The sequence below is a fragment of the Stegastes partitus genome, unplaced genomic scaffold (genome assembly GCF_000690725.1).
Source record: "Stegastes partitus isolate 25-593 unplaced genomic scaffold, Stegastes_partitus-1.0.2 Scaffold748, whole genome shotgun sequence".
Lineage (NCBI taxonomy): Eukaryota > Metazoa > Chordata > Actinopteri > Pomacentridae > Stegastes > Stegastes partitus.
In genome coordinates, this window is record NW_007578479.1 from 22,479 (window position 1) to 45,408 (window position 22,930).

A 22,930-nucleotide genomic window follows, 5' to 3' on the forward strand; every position below is an offset into this window, starting at 1 on the left:
GAACTTTGGCATCAGTTGAATATTTGACGGTCCGACCCTTTACTGCATTAATGGAAAGCACCACTGAAGGAATGCTGCTTTTTACTGCTCTGACTTGAGTAGGAATAATTGCAAATAGCTTACATCGCTTCAGTGGGAGCGATGGATTTTTGCCCTAATGAGGAATCAAACATTCACGTGTCTGTCCTGACTTATCACTTAACCTGTTTAGAGACAGTTATGTCATGTCGAAATGTAAAAAAAGATGTGAGTCTGTTTGCTCGAGAGCTCAACATTTTATTTGATGCTGGAACATTCATATTGGACAATTCTATAAAACTTAAATAGTAAATCCCTCTCTTGTCATTGGCTAAACCCCTAAAAACTGACTTCTGTAGGTACAAGTTTCATCCACTAATTAGTATGGTTTAGATCTAACTCTACACTATTGCTTCCTCTGTAACGTGAATATCTATCAACTCCCTGCATCACTCTTCATGCATCCCTTCCCTGTAGGTGCAGCTCGAGCACACCAGCTCACCTACGACTCTACTCAAACAGTAAAATTACTCTACACAATAGCAAGTTTTAATACTTCACCATCCAGTAATTCAAGCATACATGTTTGCACTGGGACTGCAGGGTGGCGCAGTTGGTAGCACTGTTGCCTCGCAGCAAGAAGGTTGCCGGTTCGCGTTCCAGTGGGGCACCGGGATCTTTCTGCGTGGAGTCTCCATGTTCTCCCCGTGCAGCGTGGGTTCTCTCCGGGTTCTCTGGCTTCCTCCCACAAGTTCCAAAACATGCTGAGGTTAATTGGTGATTCTAAATTGTCCGTAGGTGTGAATGTGAGTGTGCTTGGTTGTCTGTCTCTAAGTGTAGCCCTGTGATAGACTGGTTACCTGTCCAGGGTGTCCCCTGCCTTCACCCTAAGTCGGCTGGGATAGACTCCAGCCCCCCCGCGACCCTAGTGATGGATGTTTGCACTGGACGGAATTTGAAGAGGTATGCTGATGCAGAAAGCCTCAGTCTGCAAGTTACCAAACGTAAACGTCTGAATCTGTGTTTTTGAGACTGTCATCGGTACACTGCAGCCTCAAGGTGGGAACTGTCAGGTATGGCATTGACAGGTTAGTTTGCTCATTACATATATATATATGTAAACACCATATGGACAAGTTAACAAGATAAAAACTTGATTTTCACTGGAGGGGATCTTCAACATGCAATAGCAGCACTGTTAACTGCTCATCTGTGCACCTACGTTCCCCATACAACTCATCGCTACACTTTAAGGTTCAATATGTACGCTAGTAATTTGTCTGTCTTCTCATTTATGAACTAATGGTGCATTCGTATTAAAAACTCAGTAGGTACTTTTCAGTTTGTTTACTAATTACTTGAAGTGACAGCCAACAGTAAAGCAATCATAAGTTAACGATGCATGCAAGAAGGAAAAAAAGTCGTAACTAATATGTATATAGTTAGTGGTAAATAATCAAGGTAAGTAATGTATATGAATGCAGCTTTTTTAATTGCACACCAATTAAGGAAAAGTCATTAAATAAACCATCTTATTATGCTTTCAGACAAGGAGCTAATTATTAAGAACAGGTTCATTAACAGGTCCGTTCAAAAGTAATTCATCATTTTCTCTTCTACTGTCCTTGAGTCATTGAAAATGCTACTACTTAGCTGTTCATTAGCATTTAGTTCATTAGTTGGGTCTCGCACGTTCATTTGTAGCCACTCAGGATTTTGTGGGTCTTGCTGTCAAGTGCACCGATAAAACAATTACTGTTGTCTCACCAGCATTTAATAATTACACCTCATAAAAACTGCATCTGCTCATGTGGACCCAAAGACAAAACTCCTTTATGCAAATTCCATTTAACCACAGGGACGACAACAAAAACCCTAAAGCTGGGATGTCTCTGTCATCTTTATTGTTAACCTTCTAAAACTAGCAAGTAAGAATATGGAAAGAAAAAAATGAACAAAAAATCCTCTGTGACAGTCATGCCATTGCCTTTACCCTCACTTGAGCCCCGTAAAAATGATGAAATAGTGGCTCTACATCACGCCACAGACAGAGACAGCTGGTGTCACTGAGCTCAGGAGACACAGACTGCTGTGGGAATTTTAATGTCACATTTTCATGCGTCTCCCCGCATTAGAATAATAAGTTTCACCTTGAAAACCTGAAAGCTGGCCCCTTAATATGCTACTTATGACCCACACATTCTTCTAAAATTTCTTTTGCAAGACTAATCAGCCAATACGTGTCTTCAGTGTCGGTGCAGCTACATAACTTCATACCTCACCGTCCGGGCTCTAATGTGCCCTCGTTACAAAAATAGATGCTGATCACAGCTTAACGCTGTCACCGCTGTGTATTTTTTATGAAGTCGGTACTGCGTGACCACAGCTCTGCAGCCTGCTGCTCTGATATTCTGCAGCGACTGCTGATGAGAAGAAGCAGGGCCGGTCAGTTTGTATTAGAGAGCAGGACAGAGCTGAGTCAGTGGCCATTAAAGACAAGAGGGGAAGGCTGGATTTCAACACAACACGACAACGCTAAATCAGAGTTAAGCACTTTAAGGTGAAACAGAGGAGGAGGGATGGTCAGTGTGGCAGAGGACGGATGGAAAGTGTGGAGAGCAGTGTAATGTATGAAAAGGGTAAACTTCAGGGGTCACAGTCTGCAGAATGTCTGCTAGTAGTATTCCCTCTGTGTTTCTCACGACTGCAGTGACATTTTCGACTGCCTTTCCCATTTTATCCCTCACTGACTTTGCTGTACGTGTGCACGGGCCGCCATCTGCTTTGTGGACGCACCGCCTCACATCTTTGATATGACGAAGGAGGCGGATGACAGGGAGGACAGCAGGTATGAAAACTAAAGAACGAGGACGTAAAAGGGGAGACAAGTAAGAAGAAGCTGGGAAACAATAAATGTGGATTGTGGTAGAGGGAATAGGAGGGTCAGCGATGGAACAAGGAGGTGAAACAGAAGATAACAGTGGTGTGAGAGGGTTTAGTGGTACTCAGAGAATTTAGTAGTTTCCTCTTGTCTGTTTCCCCGCAGTGACATTCTCAACTGCCTCTATAATTTCACTCCCCGCTGGCTTTTAGGAGTGTAAGTGTGTTCATGTTCAGCTCTCAGGCTTGCAGAGCAGTCAGTTTTTTTTTTAAGACCGCACTGGCATAAATATTAATACCCAGCCAAAAAAAAAAAAAAAAGGTGGCAGTAGTCATATCTGAAATTTGAAGGAACAGCCTCGTTCAAACGGGGGATTCCTGCGTTTCTCCGAATGTGCTGCTCCGTCGATTAAACAAAGGATAACAGTTTTAAACACCACACTCTTCTACATGCCTTTTTCTGGTCATCATCAGCATCCCATAGTTTGCATAAAAAGCAGTATTAAGTCAAGGTTACAGCAGGTCTCTCCATTCGTGCTGCCTTAATGTTCTTGTCACAACCTGTTTCCTGGCTGTCACTTATACTCTCAGGGTCACCACCTCCAAGTGCTTCACGTCTGACATCTCATCTGACTGTAACATAAGTTTCTAAGTCTTTTTTAATTAAAATAAATGAAAAGTAAAGAGTTTAATCTAAGTGTCGGGAATCTAAATAAGGGTAAAATTGAGTGTAAAACTGTGAAATGTGCAGGTTTGGAACTGAATGGCTACCTCTCTCAGCTGCTAAGATCTCAAATATTTTAAATAAAAGACTAGAAAGGCAACCTAATAAAAAGACTGATCAAGTTTCAGATATCTGTAGTGACAGAATGAGCAATATCACAGTTACATCTACTCATGTTTAAACTTACATAAAGTCTGACTTCCTGTTTAAGCACATTGCAGAATGAAGCAACACCGTAGTTATTAGGGAGGAAATCAGTTCCTCATAAAAACACCATCGTCCTGAAGACAATTCCAACTCATTTATAAGCAGATGTTTGGACTTCCAGAGTCTCCTGTGTGTTGTGTTGGTCTTCAGGAGCCAGAGTGTAGCTGCAGGAAGTTTTCTGGCCTTGGCTGCGGTCATATTACAACGCTGTGATAAATTTTATCCCGGCATAGCGAGCAACAAAAAAAAATGGAATTTTCTGTGAAGCGCATTACCAACAAGAAGATAAAAACACTTCAAGCTCCGGTAAAAGATTAAATTTAAGTCGGGCAGAGAACAAATGTGTGTAATACTGGTCTGCAGCGATGCCACCTGCAATCCTCGGCTTCCTGGAGCAGCATTTTTCTGAACAGGAACTTGGAGTTCATCAGTTTATGTGTTATCTGGTATAAAGGTTGTGCGCTTCTCTTTTTTATTCATGTGAGTCGGAAGGTCCTGGATGTCTTTATGCTATAAATGGAAAAGCAACTACGATCGCTTTGGACTAAAGCTTCGGACTCTTTAAGATCAATCAAGCAAGCTGTGACAGGAGATGTTTCTCACCATCTCCTATATTTCTGATCAGCTGCATAATTGGAGTCTGTCAGCTTTTCTTTTTCATGTATTTATTTATTTATCTATTTTTTATCTCCAGCGACCTCCAATTACACTGTTCTGTAAAGTCTCTTAAAGTTCTGCATCAATGCTTGTCGTCACAACTTTACGAAAAGGACAGAAACTCTTCTCTCAGTTAGTCAAAGAAAACCTAGAAGCCCTTGTGTTTTAGCACTTCGGGAAAGCTGAGCGTTTGAGAGGCAGCGGGAAGATTGAGAGCAGCAAATTATCTGCAGAGAAGTTTTTTTTAAAGAGCACTTGTCTCTTAACGTCTCCTGAGGGAGGAAGGCTGTAAAGTAAAACTAAGTAGATGCAGCGACTGCAGCTCTTGTGGTTAGTGGAGGTGTGAAGAGGCTGCACACGCTCACACACACACAGGAAACAAAAACCAAAGCGAGGTTTCATTCTCCAGAAATTCCTCTACACCTTATAAAAAACTTGGATATAAGTGGTGAGGAAATGTAGAGTTTCTTGTCTCCTTTACCGTGTTGGGAATTGACACAATTATTGTATTCAGTAACAAACAGCGCAGGCAGGGTGATGCAATTTTACAAATTTTATTAAATGCTCAGTTGATGGAAGTTTGTTTTTCTCTCTTTGCCTCCAGTGGACAGACTGGTGTGGTTTTTATTAGCTTTGCATAGGAGCTAAAGATGTGGCCAAAGTGGATGCTGGGAAATGCACCTCCAGGTAATTGTCGTTCTTACATGTTAAATGCTTTACCCGGCCTCCCACAGATAAGCCCATATTAGGCTTTCAGCTTTTTAGATATGCAGGGTTTGTGTGCAGTTACGAGGACTAGGATGGTGTGTAACCATATGTGTATTCGTACCAAACTATTATAAATCATTATAGATTAGAGACTTTATACCCGGCCTTACTGGACAGCCAGAGCCTACGACACTAAACAGGTCAATCAACCACCTGCGACATAAATGCCAAACCCTTGCTTGCTTTGGTCCAGTGACAATTTCAATAGGAGGTTTCAGACAAGACGCCCGTGTCCTTGGTGTTGAAACAAAGAGAGAAAGGCAGCATTAGTTTGCACAGTTCTAAAGCTGAAGCTGCACGGCTGGCTTCACCAGCTGCTTTAAGTTACTTAAGAACATGTTGCACACTGTGAAGAGGCCAGTCTGTTCTCATTACCTGTTAGAACTGTGACCAATTTGACATGTTTAAATGACAAAGATGGTATTTTGTTGTTGTTGTTGTTTGTTTTCTTCTGTTCTTAAACAAAATAAACACAGAAGATGAGACACGTCAGCTACAGTTTGCCAGTAAGTCGCTCAGTGCTGCTCTGATGTAACGTTTACAAAAGCAGTCTCTTCATGTTCTTCATAGTTTATTCATTAGCGTGGTGTCCTTGTCTTTTCCATACACTCTATATGAATGCTAGACGTAGCTTCCACATCTGAAAAATGAGGGGCTGTAAATCTACATTCTTACTAATGGCCAGCAGGGGGAGACTTCTCTAGTCGCAAAGAGAAGTCCAACTGTACAGAAGTCAATTAGAAAATCCTGTTACTTCTGACTTGATTTGTTTCCTCAGTGAACAACTTTCTCGTGACCTCATGGTTTTACTCGCTAGTTATAAGCATTTTGAACATAACATTGTATTTTTGTTTTTAGATTTGTTTCACATTTAGAGTTAAACATGTGTTAGAACTGTGTATAATATAAGGCAGGGATCGGCAGGTCACTTCCTCTGTTGTCTCCCCAAGTTCTCAGTCAATATATCCAGTTTCAAAACAGCACAATGGTGATGGCCGAAGACTAAAGTTGAGGCTTCAGAATGGTAGCTGACAAACCAATACATGGTCACTACATCCATCTTTTATATACAGCCTACTATCGTTGTTTAGAGTTTCATTTCTACATGCAAACTCTCTGCAGATGGTGTAAAAAGGTTGACCTTGTCCCCGGAGACCTTGACATACAAATATTTTGCAACAATCATAAACATATGCTGCATCCATTTTTGCAGCAATCCATATATTGTCATTAGTGGTTCAGAAACTGTGTTTTTAAAAACATCCTCATTGCACCATCGCTTGACAAACAAGACGACATGTCATCATGAAAACAATTAATTGTGAAAGTAATGAAATGGGAGGATGTTGGGGTGGAGGGACGGGTGTACACACTGACCAAGTTTTCAATTCTGTCCACCATCAGGCTCTTTATTACCTGTCGTCACTCACTATAAGCTTCACTGTTTTTCTGTTTCAATACAGAAGATAATCCTCTTGATCACTGGAATGTGGTGGAAAATGCTTAAATATGTTGTTCTGGCATCATCAGTTCTTTCAACTAAAGCAGTGCAGTTTTGTTTATTTTAAAGGTTCCAAGTGTCTCATTCAATTTAATATTGCACTTCTGACATAAATAGATTTCTCGAAGTTGTCAGGTCGATGTCAATATGTGTTTGTTTCTTTTGCCAGAATGAAAGAAACAAATAACCTTTCTGTGGATATGTGTTGATGTTTTCAATTAAGAGGCAAATATATTCAAATCATTTACTGCAGCTGGCAGATTAGTAGATATTTTATTATACATATTTTCCCCCGGAGTCATTAGCACGAATGATGCTGCCTGCAGCATTCCCTCTAAAATCTGCATATTTTTGGCATTATGATTCACAGCGAGTGTTTTGGATTTCGGCAGCGGTTGATCCGGAGCCTGGTGAAAATCTTGCTCCTCAGCTGCTTGTTTTAAGTCTCTGTCGGCGTGTATGCCAGTTAAACTCGGTGTTTTAAAGATGAAGAGATTTTAAATGTTGCCTCGTCGCTGTTTTGATCACTTCATTCGGTTGATGTGTCTCCCACACAGCCACTCACATCGTTGCTCAGTGTGACGAGCCTCGAACAAAAAAGGGAGGATGATTTGTTCTCTCCTTTCAAAGGCTGCAGTGGATTAGTGTAATGCAGATTGGTGTGTGCATTAGGATGCTGCCTGTGTGGGCTGCTCCCTGTACATACGCATTAACGTGCATTTATGAACCCTCTGAGGCTGACAGGTCTTTTGGCACCAAAGGAGAAAACCTGTTATTAAGCAGTGTCTCACTACAGTACTGCACTATTCTGCAGCACAAAATGCATCATCTTATCATGTAATTTGTTGCACATAGTAAAGGCCATTGTTGTGCTGATTATAGTTCTGATTTTGACAGATCGGATTCACGTTGAACTGAGCCAATCAGTGTTAGAAGAAAATAAAAATATGCAGCATGTAATGCTTTAAGGGCGGATTGACAGTCATACACTCAAACACAGAGACAACTTCTTCCCACAAAGTAGCTGGAAATAAGTTTTCTTTCTCTGTGCAAAAAAGTACAAACAGCACCTTTAAAACTTCCATCACGTTTGATGCAACATGTGAATTTGCTTTCGAGACACAATCTGCAGTCTTTTCTTGTATCCGTGGTATATTTCTACATGCAGTCTCTCGGCAGATGGTGAAAAATTGTTGGTCTTGTACCGGGGGAACTTTGTGATGCAGACATTTCTATGACGCCATAATAGTGCTTCATTAAAAAGTGTCACTAGCGGTTCAAAACTGTTCTCAAAGAAAGACTGATTGCAGCAGCACCTTGTCGTGTTGACAAACAAGATGTCGTCATGAAAATAGTTCATTCTAAAAATAAAGAACAGGGAGGAGGTTGGGGTGGTGTGATGGGTGTATGCACTGACCAGACTTTACCCAGTTAAGCTAACTATTTCCCTCTGATTCAGATTTTTAAGCTAAGCTAAGCTATCTGGCCCCCTAGCTACTACTTCATTTAGTTTACATTACAGACGTGAAATTGCTTTCAACGATTATTATTTTTTACAAAAATGCAAATACACCGATCTGCCACGATAGTAAAACCAGGTGAAGTAAATGACATTGATGATCTCATTACAATGCAATGTTCTGCTTGTGATTCACGGGGCTGTTGCTTTAACATGTTCCACCTACCTATACACTGCAGACCAAACACAACCCCCAATGCAAACAGTGGAGGCCAAAGTGTTAACCCATCCTTCAAAATCCCCAGATCCCAATGTGATTGAGCATCTACAGGAGGCACTGGAATAAGTCTCGACCTGCAACCCTCTTGACCCAAAGGATTTCCGTCCAATATCCTGATGCCAGACACCCCAAGACACCCTCATTGGTCTCGTGTTCCCGCCCTGATGGTTCAGAGCTGTTTAGCAGCAAAAGGCTGATGCTTTTAAAGTTGTATCTAGAAGCGTATTTAACAAAATGACTTAAATTATTCTAGAGAGTAATGCGATAGCAAATCAAGTTTTTTGAGTCAACAGGTTGTAGTCAGTTGTTTTGTCATTCTCAGTGTGATTATTGTTTGAACATTTTTTGTTGTTTGCTGGCCTAAACGGAGGAACAAATGGAGAACCAGAGCTTTGTGTTGTCCGTAGGGATGTTTTTTTATATTCAAGTTTTGTCACAGTTGGGCAAATGCAAACACAGACGCCGGATGCAGAGGAAGTAGTAAACACACTGAGTTTGTTCTCCGGCAGCAGGAAAATGGGAGTTTAGACTTGGGTAGGATGCAGGAAACCTGAGGCTGAGGCTGGTATGGGAATGTGAAGCTGAAGCTGTGCCGAGCGGGGCAGGAGGAAAGGGAGAGGGGAGCCAGGTAGACAGAAGGAATCCAAGGAGCTGGAAGCCAAGGTAAGCCGATGAGGGGGGGACGAGAGGGAAGGAGGGCTGGTAGCAGCGGTTGAGTCATCCAAGGAAACAAGGACTCGAGGAAACAGGAGTTAGTTGAAACAGAATTACTGATGGGACAGTATAAGAGCAGATGATGGCTGGAAGCATGACTGATGGCATAAGGAGAGTCGACGTTCTGGCAGCCACGAGCATTTGAATCAGGCTTGATGACTGTGATGTGGTGCAGCTGGTGAAGCTCTGCTCAGGCTGCAGGGCGCCCGACTCCAACTCCTGCAACAAAGCACAAGGGAGAGACTTGCTGCAGGCCAAGATGGGTTGGAGGCAGAAGCTGACAGGTTTCAGCACTGTGCCACACTTCGACATGAAGTTCGTACACCTCCAACTCTCTGAGAAAAGTCTACAGTTCTTGCTCCCCTCATTTCCATCAACCCCTCTCGTCCATATTTTTCTTTGCTTTTCCTGCTTAAATCGCTGCATAAATAAGAAAGTTCCAGTCAAAGTTTGCACATCATCCAATGTCTGCATGTATTATCCATGCAAATCTTCTTCTTGGAGTGTTTGCCAGCATAAATGTAGTAATTTGCAGGTGGCATCACATGATTTTTACCCCAAAGCATACAAAGTCATTTCCTTCGTGTCAGTTTTTATACTTGAAGAAAGTGCATGAAGTCCCTGACAGGGATCTGCAGCTGTACTGTAGGTGGGACAGTAGGTAGGTGGTGCCATATGCTGGTCTGAAGCCTGATCAGATTTTCTCATCTTGTGCTATTAATTATGTGTCAAAGCAATGCTAATTAAACCAGGAGAGGAGCGCTCCTGCCATGTCCTTACCTTCAGGGTATTAGTTAGCGCAGTACACTGCTCTGAATTTCAATTAATCAATTAACAAGTCGGGCCACAGGCAGCTTTTGAACAGATACTGGCTCCTGTTGAATAATTCATCCGTTTTAATCAGCTTGTTCTATCTATCAAGGCCAGAATATAAATCTAACACGGTGTGTAAAGCAAATGGAGAAGAAAAAAAAAATGATAGGAGGGTTACTGTATTTTTATTTATTTTTTTGGGTGACTGTTCATCTTTAAGGCTGCTGCATCTTGTCACTGATTCCTTAATGAGATCATTATTTTTGTTTTTCTCAATTTTCCAGTCTAGTAACCGCAGCATCGACGGTTGCCCATCGTTTAGTTAGGTGAACCATTAGCTCTGGATAGCAGTCTTCTTTTGAATGTAGATTAGAATATATTGAAAAATGAGATGCTCCTCGTTAACACAATTAAAGTTGCATTAAAAACATGTTCACGCGTTATCACACCGGCAATTTAAGCTCACAGAATTCAGTAGATATCAGTGAAGTCCCTGCAAATTTTCAACTTTGGCAGATTTGGTCACAAATTTGATATTATTCCTGACTGAGGGAATAAAACCATTTGGAATAGACAAAGCTACTGTGGCTTTATAGCTGATTTGCATCAATTAAATAAAGTCAAAAGTAAATATTTTACAGAATACAGACCTGCACAAAAGAGTCGTGTCATGATCTAATATGTCTTTTTAATTAGATCGTGTAAACAGCAGCTACATGAAGAATGGAAAGAAGGTGGGAGAGACTTCACACTGCCGAAGAAACAACAGTTCAAGTTCAAGACTGTCAAAATACATCTGAGCTCAGAGGAAGGCGCAACATGTTTTCCAGCTATTATTTGCGTCAGTGTGACCCCTGAACTCTGATGTGTGTTGACACCACAACTCTGTCAGCTCTACTGTGGCCCAGTTAGTCCACTTTCATTCCTGTCTTAGAAATATTGTTAGTTATAGTTGAGCACGATGTGTCAAACTAGACCCATTCAGATAAAGTCTCTGGCGGTGCTCGCGTCAACATGGCAGGAGTCTCGCTTTGTCAACCCAGTTTGTGAAACATGATGGTCTGGCTGCACCACAACATCATTCTGCTACAAGAACAAAAAATAACAAAACACATTGTATTTCTTTTAAGGAGTCACCATCGTCGTGGGCGGAGCTACGCCAAAGACGCGACTTCAGTGCACTCAGGGAGACGAGCACTGTGATTAAAATATATCATCCAACCAAAAAGAAAATAGCAGGGCTCTCACTGTGCCATGAAAATCTGCAAAACGCAACATTTTTAAAAGATTGTTCAAACAAAAAAATGGTGGTACACATAGAGAACATGGGAAGGGTAGAGACACCTGATATAAAGCCTTATAACTGCAGCCAGTGAGTCAGACTAATGTGGCTCATTAGACACGCAGCAACACTTAACATCGTCATGACGATTATATGTAATAAGCCACATTAAAAGCACATTCAACCTTGGGCAGGATGATGTATGTACACTGTATGTTCAAGGTCACAAACAAAAAAGAAAACGTTCTGCACCTCATCACATCCTGTATTCATTACACGAGGTATGTGTGTCTTCTGCATTATTCTGACTCACCAGATGTAGACTGTGGGTATAAGTCTGCCAACTGGCTCCTCATGTCAGACAACTTTATCCTCTTGTTTTGTGTTAGAGGTTTCAAAATCCACCTCACTGCAGGAAACAACGACATCCGGGCGACAACATATTACGCTGAAAAGTTTTGCTGAGAATTGCCATTTGGTCCACATGCAAACTGATGTCTGGACTTTGTGAAGTCTCTCTCAAACACATGCACTTTTAATAAATCCAAGAATCAAACCCCCAAACATCTGTTTTTACAGTAGAAGACGTGTCTAAAGTGTTGCTTTGCATTTTAAATCGATAACTTCTTGTAGCTTTAAGACGGATAACACAGGAAATTTGCTAATCGGTTAACTGCGGAAGTGATTTTTCATGAAAGAAAATGCTGATTATCTTATTTTATATCACTGTAGATAAAATATACAAATCTGACAACATCAGCCTGAGTTTTTGGTGGAGTTTTTCTGCTTTAAAAGTTTATTTGGTAGTGACTAGTTGCATACTTGAGTGTGTAGAAGGTGACGACTGAAATGACATTTTCCAAAGAAAATTCTGAATCAGTCTTCCTACTTACACACTGATGGGTGCTCTGCTCTCTGCACAGATCCATGTTGTGATTTATTGTTTTTTCTGTTATTAGAAGCTTGTTGTATGCAAATAAACTCTCTCTGTTTATTTCTACACTACACCCAGACGCAGCCTCTTTGGGTCAAACTGGAAGTAGAAGTTGTGCGGATTAGCGAAATGAACATTGATGTTTTCTGCTTGAGGATGATTGTTAGTGCTCGGCAGCAAAAACAACCGTCGCCGGAGCCTCATTATCCTGCTTACCGCGACGTGCTCTGAACGGCTAAACGAGTCGGCTCGGCTCGCACTGAGCAGCGCTGAACTCTGGGTTTGCGGGTCTTACAGAGCTCTGGAGTGCAGGACCTTCTGTTCGCTGCTGTTTGCTGAGGTGATGGATGGAGCTCATCGGTATTCAGGGTCTCCAGCTCTGTCACGGACTCTGTGGGCACTTTGTTATTCAGTAAAACAGTAAAGAAGTGGACAATGCAGGTGAATGAGCCGTGGTCTCCCTCCCTGTCTCTCCAGTGCCAAGTATTAGTGTGCCTGTCATGTCAGCGGTGATTAATTGTGTTTGACAGTGCCAAGGTTTCAGCACACTAGAGATTTTTTTTTTCAATCTTTTGAGACTTTTTACTGCTGTAAGAATCACAGTTTATTCACCCCGAATGATAAAAGTGACACTGTGGAGGGATGGATGAGCTGCAGGAGGGAGGTTTGACTCTTTTACTCCATCTAAATCCTCCTCAGGTACCAGAAACGATGAAACTTTGATTTGATGGGTGGATATTTTATTGATATGAAAAGTATTGTCCCATCGCTCATGTGTCATCGTAATGGCTTCCTGAGTTGCGCATTACACTCGGATTTTCCTTCTTTTATTATCAGCACCTCAGGCAGAAGGAGAAGGCTTTTCTTGCCAGAATTAGATCTATATTTTCTCCTATACTTCCTCTTATAGACTTAAAAGTTCTGCCTCTGTACCCCGGATCGCCTCCTCTTCAATATCTTTCTGTACTTGCTCAGAGCGGCTCGTGTATCTTAAAGCAAAACAGCTCTGATTTCCCTAATGTCGTCCTCGATAACAGGCCCTCTAATGTGATGAAAATGTGCTCTCCTCGCTGCTGTTAAGTGTTTTAATGCTCAGACACCTTCAACTTCTTACCTCTGGATGCCCGAAAAATGCAAATGTCAGGAGAAAAGTCTTCTTATGTGAGAAACGACACAAAGAAAAGAGGTTTGTGTTGGAGGAAGGTGCAGCAGTTTAATATTCAGGAAGGCTCTCCGTCCAGCACAGCCAGGGTCAGTGTTGAGGTTCGTTGGTTGCAGAGGCCAGCAGGTATTCAACATTTAGCTCCGTTTTCCTCTGAGCTGTCTGTGTTTGTGCTCCACTGGTCACACTGTCAGGGACGCTGGTTCTTAAATGCCAAAGCTTCGCTGAAGAAAGGCGGCCCAGTGTTTTTAAACTCCGCCGCTGTCTCTGCTGAGTGTCACCTCACCACACATTATCTCCTCAGGGATTACAGCGCTCGGCGTTGGAGAGCCATCCCTCTCATTTCACCTCTTCAGACGACTGCAATTCACCTGCTTTTCACACTGAGAGCTCCTCCACCACCCACAGTAACAAGTGTCTGTCAGGGCAAGGCCTGCAGGGATAAAGACCATCAGGAGGGGCTTCAGACGTCCACAGAGCTGGAGGCTTCTGATGATTGTCGAGTAGCCGGACGGCTTTTAGAACAGTGGAAATAAATATGTATGAACCTTCAAACCACACTTTTACCAACTTATGATAAGTTTGATTATGAAGTGCAGCATAACTGTACACTACAGCAGGATGTTTAATGATAACTGCTGGAACAAACTGTCCTGAACACACTTCAGTCAATACCAGATAATTTCAGAATCAAAGAGAAACTTCTCAGAGTCACTGAGGCCAAGCTGGAGGCTCTCTTGTGTTATCGAGCAGCTGGACAGAATGGAAATTGATGGAAATATTCACAGACTCATTTGCATATCAAGCAGATTGCTGTTACTTTGGCAAAAGAGCTTATTTGTAGAGCTTTTCCTCAAGTAAAAGTTACTAAACCACAGATTTCACTCAGAAAAATGATGGTTTTGGCATCAACTAGCAGGGTAGATAGAATTTCACCCCCAAAATTAATTAAATCTAATTAACCAAATGGAGCCAAAATCAAATCAAAGATTTCCAATAATGTTCACCATTTCTGTTTTATTTCACTGTATGAAATTTGATGTGTAGAAAAAAGGAAAGAGGAGAAACTTTGATATTTTTCTGTGACTGGCAGTTTGTAAAAAAAAAAAAAGTAGAAGCTCCAAACAGATTCTGTCGGTTCATTGTTTTACAGCAACACACCACACCAACAATTATACTGTGTAGGTCAGTCTCACCAACTATATGGTACTCAGTGAAAAAGAAATGTTCAGCAGTTTTTTACGATAATTTTCTGAAAAGTTCATAGATGTCACAGATTTTCCCTGTTTTGTTCAACCACAGATAATATCTAAAAAAGTTAGATAGTAAAGGTGTTGATTTACACGTTAATCCTCTGCAAAAAATGTAAGTAATGTAAAACAAAATAATAAATAGAAATAACAATAAATCAAAAATAAAAGAGTTTTTTTTTTTGTTAACTGTTACTTAACAGATAAAATAGAGTAAAATCACAAAACAACATTACATATTGACAAACAAACAAACACAGAAACAGGCTGAAGCTGTTTATAATGTCCACATTAAAAATCTGCATTTTTACAAATTGTAACCTTTATGGTTTATCCATGATATTACATGATTGCCAATTATTTTTTCCACAATTTTTACCTATTGTTTGTTTTACGGAATATTTTTTACAGTGTACCAGCACTAACCTGCATACAGGTGAAGCCATAGACAGAAAGCCATAGCTGGTGAATTGTGTCCAATAAAAACACAAGAAGTCATATTTGTTATCTAGTATGTGTGTATTTTTCTGTGAGGAATGCTAAGAAGGAATATACAACAACAAACACGCAAGTATTGATGAGCAGGAAGAAAGAAGAACTGCTGGGATGTACGAAGCCTAAATTTCCACCTGCGGTTCTTCACCAGGCTGCAGTTCAACCCAAACCATGATCTTTCTCTGAGCTCTCACTAAGTCCAACCAAAACCTGAACAACTACATGTAGAGCGTCTGCTTGCACAGCAGACGTTCTACATGTATTTTCTCTCATGCACATCTGGTTAAACATATACGCCTGTGTTGTAATCAGTGCAGCTGTCTGAGCTGCTTAACAGCCCGTGTATCATTGTGTACTTTTTTTTTTTTCTTCCCCTGAAACCACAACCCCAACCTCGACTTCAAGCTAATTTATTTCCATTTTCTGTGTGTAAACACAGCGGTTGTGTGTGTGCAGGACTGCGTCTGAACACATCCTTGCTGCTGACGGAGGACCAGTGCTGCTGCTGCGCTCTGCAGATGTGCTGCTTTCATTTTTCTTTCTGACACAGTGGAGCAGCGCTGAGAGGCTCTGACAAATGAAATCATCATGCAGATACTGGCATCTGGCGTGTGTGTAGGTGATGACGAATATTGTATTTAGATGGATTTGTAGCATTGGGGGATCGTGAGAAGAATTCAGCTTTAAAATTTGGTACCTCAAACATTGATTAAGAAACGTGTATTTTATTCTTTTATCTCAGTTCTATAAAATATCTCAGCTCATGGTTGTTCTCTTCATAGAATCACTGCTAAAGTTGAAGAATCTTTGGTTGTTGTGGAATCTGTGCCATTTAATCATTCCAATAGAGCCGTATTCCTCTTTAACAAATAAAATTATCAAAAGATGACTAAGAGGCAGATGAAGACTCGTGCCGTGGAGATGAAGTACCCCGATGTTGACAGAGCAATCGAAGCTAAAGCCTTGTTGTCGGAGTTGTGGGCTCGGGTCGGACTGCAGCGTGAATCATAGTAATTGGCTCTTGTCTCGGTGGTGGAGAACAACATCCATTAGCAGAGAGGCTTTAGATGGAGGCAGCGTTGCTTTGGCTTTAGCTTACAGTTTGCTGCTTGAGAGGAAAACTGTGAATATTAATGAAGCTGACGTTCGTGAATCTGTGTGTGTGGGATAAAGTTACACTGTGCAGACCACAATCTCATAAAGCACATGTTCATTTCTGTTCTTTGTCTTTATGATTAATCATATTATTTCTCCATAGCTGCAGCTGCGGTGCCTCAATTAACAGCAATTCGTGCTCAAATTTCTAGCCTGTCTTTTTAAGCCCTGCTTTGCGTCTGTCACATTTTTTTGCACTCACTGTGGGCTCATTTTTCGCTGCAATATAAAGTCCTGCATCTCGATGGAAACAGCACCGCCATGACTAGAAGTAGAGACAACTCAGAGACGTCTTCTGTGCAGTGTGACAGTTAAACTACCACAAATCATAACACAGGTGTTGCCTATTCTGGAAAATAATCGTGATACTATAGAAATTTTAACTGTTATGTGTTTAATTTCCTTCCACACTTGTCTCTTAGCTGCACCGTCTAAATACTGCCAGCAGCTCAGCCCAGTTCAGCTGACAGTCCCTTGAATTTGTCCTGCTGAGTCCAACGTGGCTTTACGGTCGCACAGGAGACAGAATCTTTCCACTTTTACAAAATCTGATGAGTGCAACCGATTTATTTTTGACATTTAAAAAAAAAAAAGACACTTATAGAATTAAGTGATTTTCATGAAATATCACGACTTTAGCTAAGATTCAGACAATTTTCTCAACGGAGCAGCACATCACAGATGAAGAACTCAAGTACAGCTGAAAAAATTGAAAATCCAGGCACACTTGGTGTAATAATGGTTTCCTTTTTGCCTTCTAGTTTCTAGAGTCTGGGTTAAATCTGAGGGAAGGCTGGGGTTTAGTTGTCCTGTCCAGACCACCATGTTGGTGCCCAGAAAAGGTGTTGATGGAGTTCATCGAGCACAGTTAGAGCTGAACATGTCCAGATTAAGAAATACTGGAACATATTTGGCAGCTGCAAGAAAATTTACGTTATCATGTATACATCTATTTATTTTGACCAGTTCATTTATGGGACGATCATCAGAACAGATGTTCAAAAAACCCCCCCCAAAAAACAAGCTATGGATTCTTATTATATTTATTTATATAATAGGTTATTTATTTGTTTGTTTGTTTGTTTGTTTGTTGATAACTGGTGAATTTTAAGCATAAAAAAGAAAAGAAAAAAGACAACATGCTTTGAAACTTGTTAATAAGTTGTGTGGGTCAAAGGGTTAAAAGCAATTTAGTACATAAAGAGCCATTCTTCAAAGATGTTTTTTTTTATCTCTTCTTTTTACCTCATAAATACTTCATTTTGACCAAATTTACACCATCCATCCATTCATTGCCTGTACTTTAACCTCTGGAGGGCTGCGGGGGGCTGGACACTAAGCAGAAACTACAGTTAAATGGTTAATTACTGCACAATATATAATATATGATGTTTTTATTACAGCCAATCAGGCATAAACCAAATGTGTGAAGTATGTAAAGGTTTCCTCTGACAACACTGATTCATCTCCATCAGCATCCAGCCTGTAATGAGTCAGTCAGGACACCATTCATCTCCTCAACACGACATGATTACAGCATTCATTTATCCATCGAGGCAGAATTACACCATTCACTCGTCCAACTGGACATTATTACGCTGCTCATTCATCTAAGTGTGGTGCCATTACAGCGGAAAGACCTGTTTCCACCTGGGGAACATTAAACCTGCTCTGGACTGATTAGACTCCACTTTGCCACTTATGTGTTACGTTCAGAGCCAATGGGAACGCCGAGCTGCTGTCGTGAGAAACTGTTTTCTTCGTCTTACTGGATGAACTTTGAAATGCAGAGTGGTCAAGCTGAAAACTGTGCTTCTTCATTTAGAGCTACAATGCAACTCTTCTCCCACTGTTTTTAACAATCTAGCTGTTTTTTTATTCAGGCTAAGAGGCGGAGAATAATCCACCTCCAGCTGCGCCTGATATTGTGAGATCCTGAGTGTAGTTTGCACTGTTGATCTCTGCTCTGTGAACCACTCTGCTGTGTTTTTCACCGTGCAGAAGAGTTTGTGTTTTATTATTCAACCTCTTTAAAGATTTAGATTTGTTCGCGGAGCGCCTGGAGCGTGATGTCAAAGGCCTGTTTTCACTTAGCCGACATTAAACCCTCAGCTAATAACACTCCGCTAGTCCTTTCACACACAGCGGCGTTTATCGAGGCTAAATAATGGGAAGCTGCTCTAATTTATTTTATTATATTTATAAATCTGAATACAACTGTCTGCAGATTTTCTGTGGAAATGCATGATGGGAAGCGTTCTGAGCTCTTAATGGTCGGTTTTAATAAACACTGACATCTTTAACCTTAAAATATAATATCTCTACTTGTTGGCAACCTTCGACTATTGTGCCCAGTGTAATCCAATAATATTTTTCAGCTCTCAGCTCTCTGGCATTCTTCAAGCATGAACAGAACTGAACTGAACTGAAGAATTGTTTCATCTAAATGGAATCAACCTCTGAATCTCTACAGTAATCGTATAGAACAGAAAGTTGTAACGAATGCTGTAAAAGTGATAAATGATAACTTCATTTATGCAGCACTGTTTTCTTTTAAGAAGATCATTTTTGTTGAGTTTTTTCACCTTTATTATACAGGATAGTGAAACGTAGGGAGACGAGTGGGGGAAGGACGAGCAGCTAATGAGCCGCTGGCTGGACTCCAACTCCGGCTGCTGCTTTTGGAGACTATAGCCGCTGTACAAGGGTCACCGTCTTATCAGGTTGAGCTAAAAACACATTACAATGTCCTTTAAAAAAAGCATAAAATGAAAAAGAACGAAAATTGAACCTATGATGTTAAATAAAAGCAGCAAGACTACGGAAATGTCATGGAGTGAGGTTAGAACATAATAATCCTCAAATTTACGATGAAACTCTGAAAAAGGTTTGTTCTACCAGAGATTTGAAAAAGGAAACAGAGCTGACCTATCTGATCTCCTCTTGCAGGTTATTCCAGAGTCGAGGGCTCCAAAGGCTCGATTTCCTCCAGTTTTTAGCTTTGATGTAGTAATCACTAACATTCACCCACCAAAGGATGTCAGGCTGCGTTCAAACATTTCTCTAAAATTGGAGAGTTTAGAGAGCAACAGCTTTCCAACTAAAGTTGCGTCTTCAGGGTTGTGATATGAAGGAATTAGGTATTGCAACATTCATGAATTACAGCAATAAAAAGCTGAACCAGAGCATGAAAACTACATAGTATGAGGGGATTTCATCTAAGCTGGACAGAAGATAAAAGGCAATAATACTACTAAAGGTTAACAGATTCTCTAAAAATGATCAGTTTGTTTCAAATCCAACCTGTTTTAAGATTTAAAAAAAAAAGGTCAAAGCGAGAACAGATTTCTAAAATGTGATGTCAGTTAATTAAAATATAAAAAAGGGGATCCTGGTAGCCTCAGTAGAAACTGTTAGGGTTAGGTTAGAAATTGACAGCATAAGAATTCACCCCCTCTAAAGTGACTCATCTAATTCAACACAGGTGCTGCCAACTGGTGCAAGAAACAAACACACCATCCTCACTTTGAAGCACGGTGGTGGCAGCATCATGCCGTAAAGCGTGGTGGTGGCAGCATCATGCCNTTTCTGCAGGGAGCAGGCTTCACTGCTTTATCCTGACATCAAAGCTCAGAATCAGCTGGGAGGGTGAGACGGGTTTAATCTGGATCTGAATGATTTCCACCACCTGGGAAAGCAAAGGAAGCCGAGCATGAAGAAATTTATCAGCAGCTGAGGCTGCTGCCACTCTGCTCTTTTTGTTTGCTTACATGTGAACCACAGCGCTCTGAAAAGCTGCTTCACGCTTAACATGTTTGACATCTTTTTGAAAGATGTGACGTGTTTGCTTCACATGGACACACAAGAAAAATACACACGGCTTTAATATTATAGATCGTTTTGCATATCGCAGCAGGAAAAGCACTGGTTTGAAAAGACAGAATTATTGTTGGATGAATTCAGTTGAGCTGTTTTAGTTTTCTGTACACGCTGGGTCACATGGTCACAGTCACACATGTCACGACTTACTGAGATACTTTATGAAAACAAAACTGTTGTTGATGTCATGAACCTGTGCTTCCTGTGCCACTAACAAACGTACAAAAATCTGCTGGGAAAAAATGCCTGCTTTCCACCGTAGCGCTTGTTTTTGCTGCAGTGACGTCACTGACTTTGGACTGAATGGAGTCTGCAGGGGGCAAAGTGCAATCAGTTTGGAGATTTTATGGCTGGACTTGCATGAACGCACACTGGAACCAGGGTGAGGCGGACTGAACAGGGATTCATTTTTATGCAAATTATGGACGTATTCTAGGCTGAAACCATTTTTGCACCTTCAGCCTTCTTTTTGAAGCATTTTTTTCTGGGGTTTTTTTTTTTCAATTTATTTTTAGGCATTATGATGCTTAAAGCTGCACTCATCAATACTTTCTTANTGCAGTGTCTAAAAGTCCATCTACTAAATACGGATTTGGAGAGAGTGAATACTTGTGATATCACTTATTTCATCGTTTATATTTTGGATGAACTGACATTATTTTGTTGAAATCTGTTTTCACTCTGACTTCAAAGAATCTGTTTTTGTAAATTCTTGTCAAAAACGCCAAATTAAATTGATCATAATTCAGTGTTGAAAAGTAATAAAAGAGGAAACATCCCAAGGGAGCGTGAACGCTTTTTATAGGTACTAAATATGTTAGCAGAGCTGCAGGGATCTGATCTCGTTCTACGGTTGCATTACAAGCACAAAATAGGGCATGTTTTGATCATCATACACAGACAATTTCCCCGATTTCCATCTTGTCTCCAGGACTGAACATTTTGAAAACACAAACCGTTTGGTTAACAGACAACCTGTTCAGTCGCCCCGTCTCTGATACGACTGATATTAAAAACAGTTTATGTGACTCTCTAACCATATCTGTTGTTTTTCTGCTTTGTTATTGGTTGACAGAGGTGTGTGACAGCCCGCTAGTGACCAATCTGCTGCCGTCATCCTTTAGAAGCTCCTCCCAGCTGTCCAGCAGCCACGCACCGGGCTTCGCCAAACTCAACAGGAGAGACGGTGAGGAAAAGCATGACAAGTGGATAATGTTGTGTTTAATGAGTTGGACGTTCGGTCTGGATTTCACTCGAACGTGAAGTGTTTTAGCAGAAACATTAGACAACATATTACACAGTGTAGAGCTTCATGACCCAATGCTTTGACTGGACATGCTTCAACAGGTAGCAATAGAGCAGCTACTTTTTCAAAAAGTCAATTAATTCGAACAGAAACCTTGTCCGTGTAGCTGCCTGTCTGTGCATTTATGGTTTATTTGTAAAGGGGCAAGAACAGCGTGCAGCATGAAGCAATGCCTTATACCACAGCATTTATAGCCGAAGCTGGTTTGCTATGCCCGTCCTCAGGTGGGCCTTTAAACTAGATATAGTACAGCAACAAAACAACTGAAAATGCAGGACAAAACACAAAGCTCAGTATAAACACAGAGCACAGAACACCTCTGAATGCATGGATGAATACAAAGCGGATTTACACATGAATGCTGCACACGTGCACAAGTTGCGCTGGTGAATTTGCACACTTTGGTAAGGACACGGTGAAATGCAAAGTCTTAAAACAGCCTTTTTTTTCTTTTGCAAGTTTGTAACCTCCAGTGAAGAAGCTGAAATACTTCCAGTTTCTCGGGTGCTTCTATATTGTGATTGTTCAGTCAGCACGGCAATCAATAGCACATGCAGAGAAGTGTGTCAAGCGGACTGCAGCCACCTCTGCTGAGCCTCGTATTTTAAACATTTATAGACTGTAAATATTTTAATTCAAGCAGGTTATTAAATATTAACTTTTCCCCCACTTTCAAAGAAGTTTTTGAATATTGAGTAAAAAGTGACAGGCCTAGTTAATGATACTGACTAGAGTCACACACAGCATGTTTGTTTGCTCCATAAAAAGATGACAGATACTTCATTATATTTAGTGATCAGTAGCCTTCTTAAAATATAACCAAAAAATTACATTATTTATTATCTGTGCAGCCAAAATGTGTTTGTTTTGTAACTGATGCTTTTGGTATTTATTGTTTGTATGAGGTAAGACAACATAAATTCGTTTGGGATGCTCGACTTTCCATTACGCTCACTGCGTAGGGACGGAGGTGCAACCTGCAACAACTTCAACAAAAAGTGTGGATTTGAACAGAAGATGTTTCAGGTGTTTTAATGAACTTAGTCCACCAGGATGCCCTTGTTAGTTTTTCCTTTATGAATTTTTATGAACAACTGTATTTGTGTGAAACTGCTCTTTGCCTGAAAGAGCTTGTGGGAATTTTACTAGTGTTTCAATCAGAATGCAGCTATATGTGGATTAAGGGGAATGCAAATGATCTCTTGGTTCAGTTTTTCAGTGTGTGATGCTTCATTAATGGGGAATTGTGCTTCTTTATTACTGTGGAGTTGCTCTGTAACAGTGGAGCTCAGTGGAAGAAAAAGTTTTGTTAACCTCAGGACACAAAGCGCAAAGCATCACAAACAGAAAAGTTTTTATGGGATTCGCTCAGATAAACAGACAAGTCACCGGTGGCTAGTTTAGAAGTAGACAGAGGATCAGAATTATTTCTGGGAGACCAGAAAA

General features: G+C 40.8%; 1 protein-coding gene across 1 annotated transcript in view; it reads left to right on the top strand.

Annotated features, from left to right (window-relative positions):
* LOC103364417 (contactin-associated protein-like 4) overlaps window positions 1-22,930 on the top strand; it is a 138,157-nt gene that overhangs the window by 14,850 nt on the left and 100,377 nt on the right. The window contains exon 2 of the mRNA XM_008291534.1: window positions 21,254-21,364. Within this exon, the coding sequence (XP_008289756.1) occupies window positions 21,254-21,364 (111 nt within the window). The remainder of the gene's footprint in view (window positions 1-21,253; window positions 21,365-22,930) is intronic.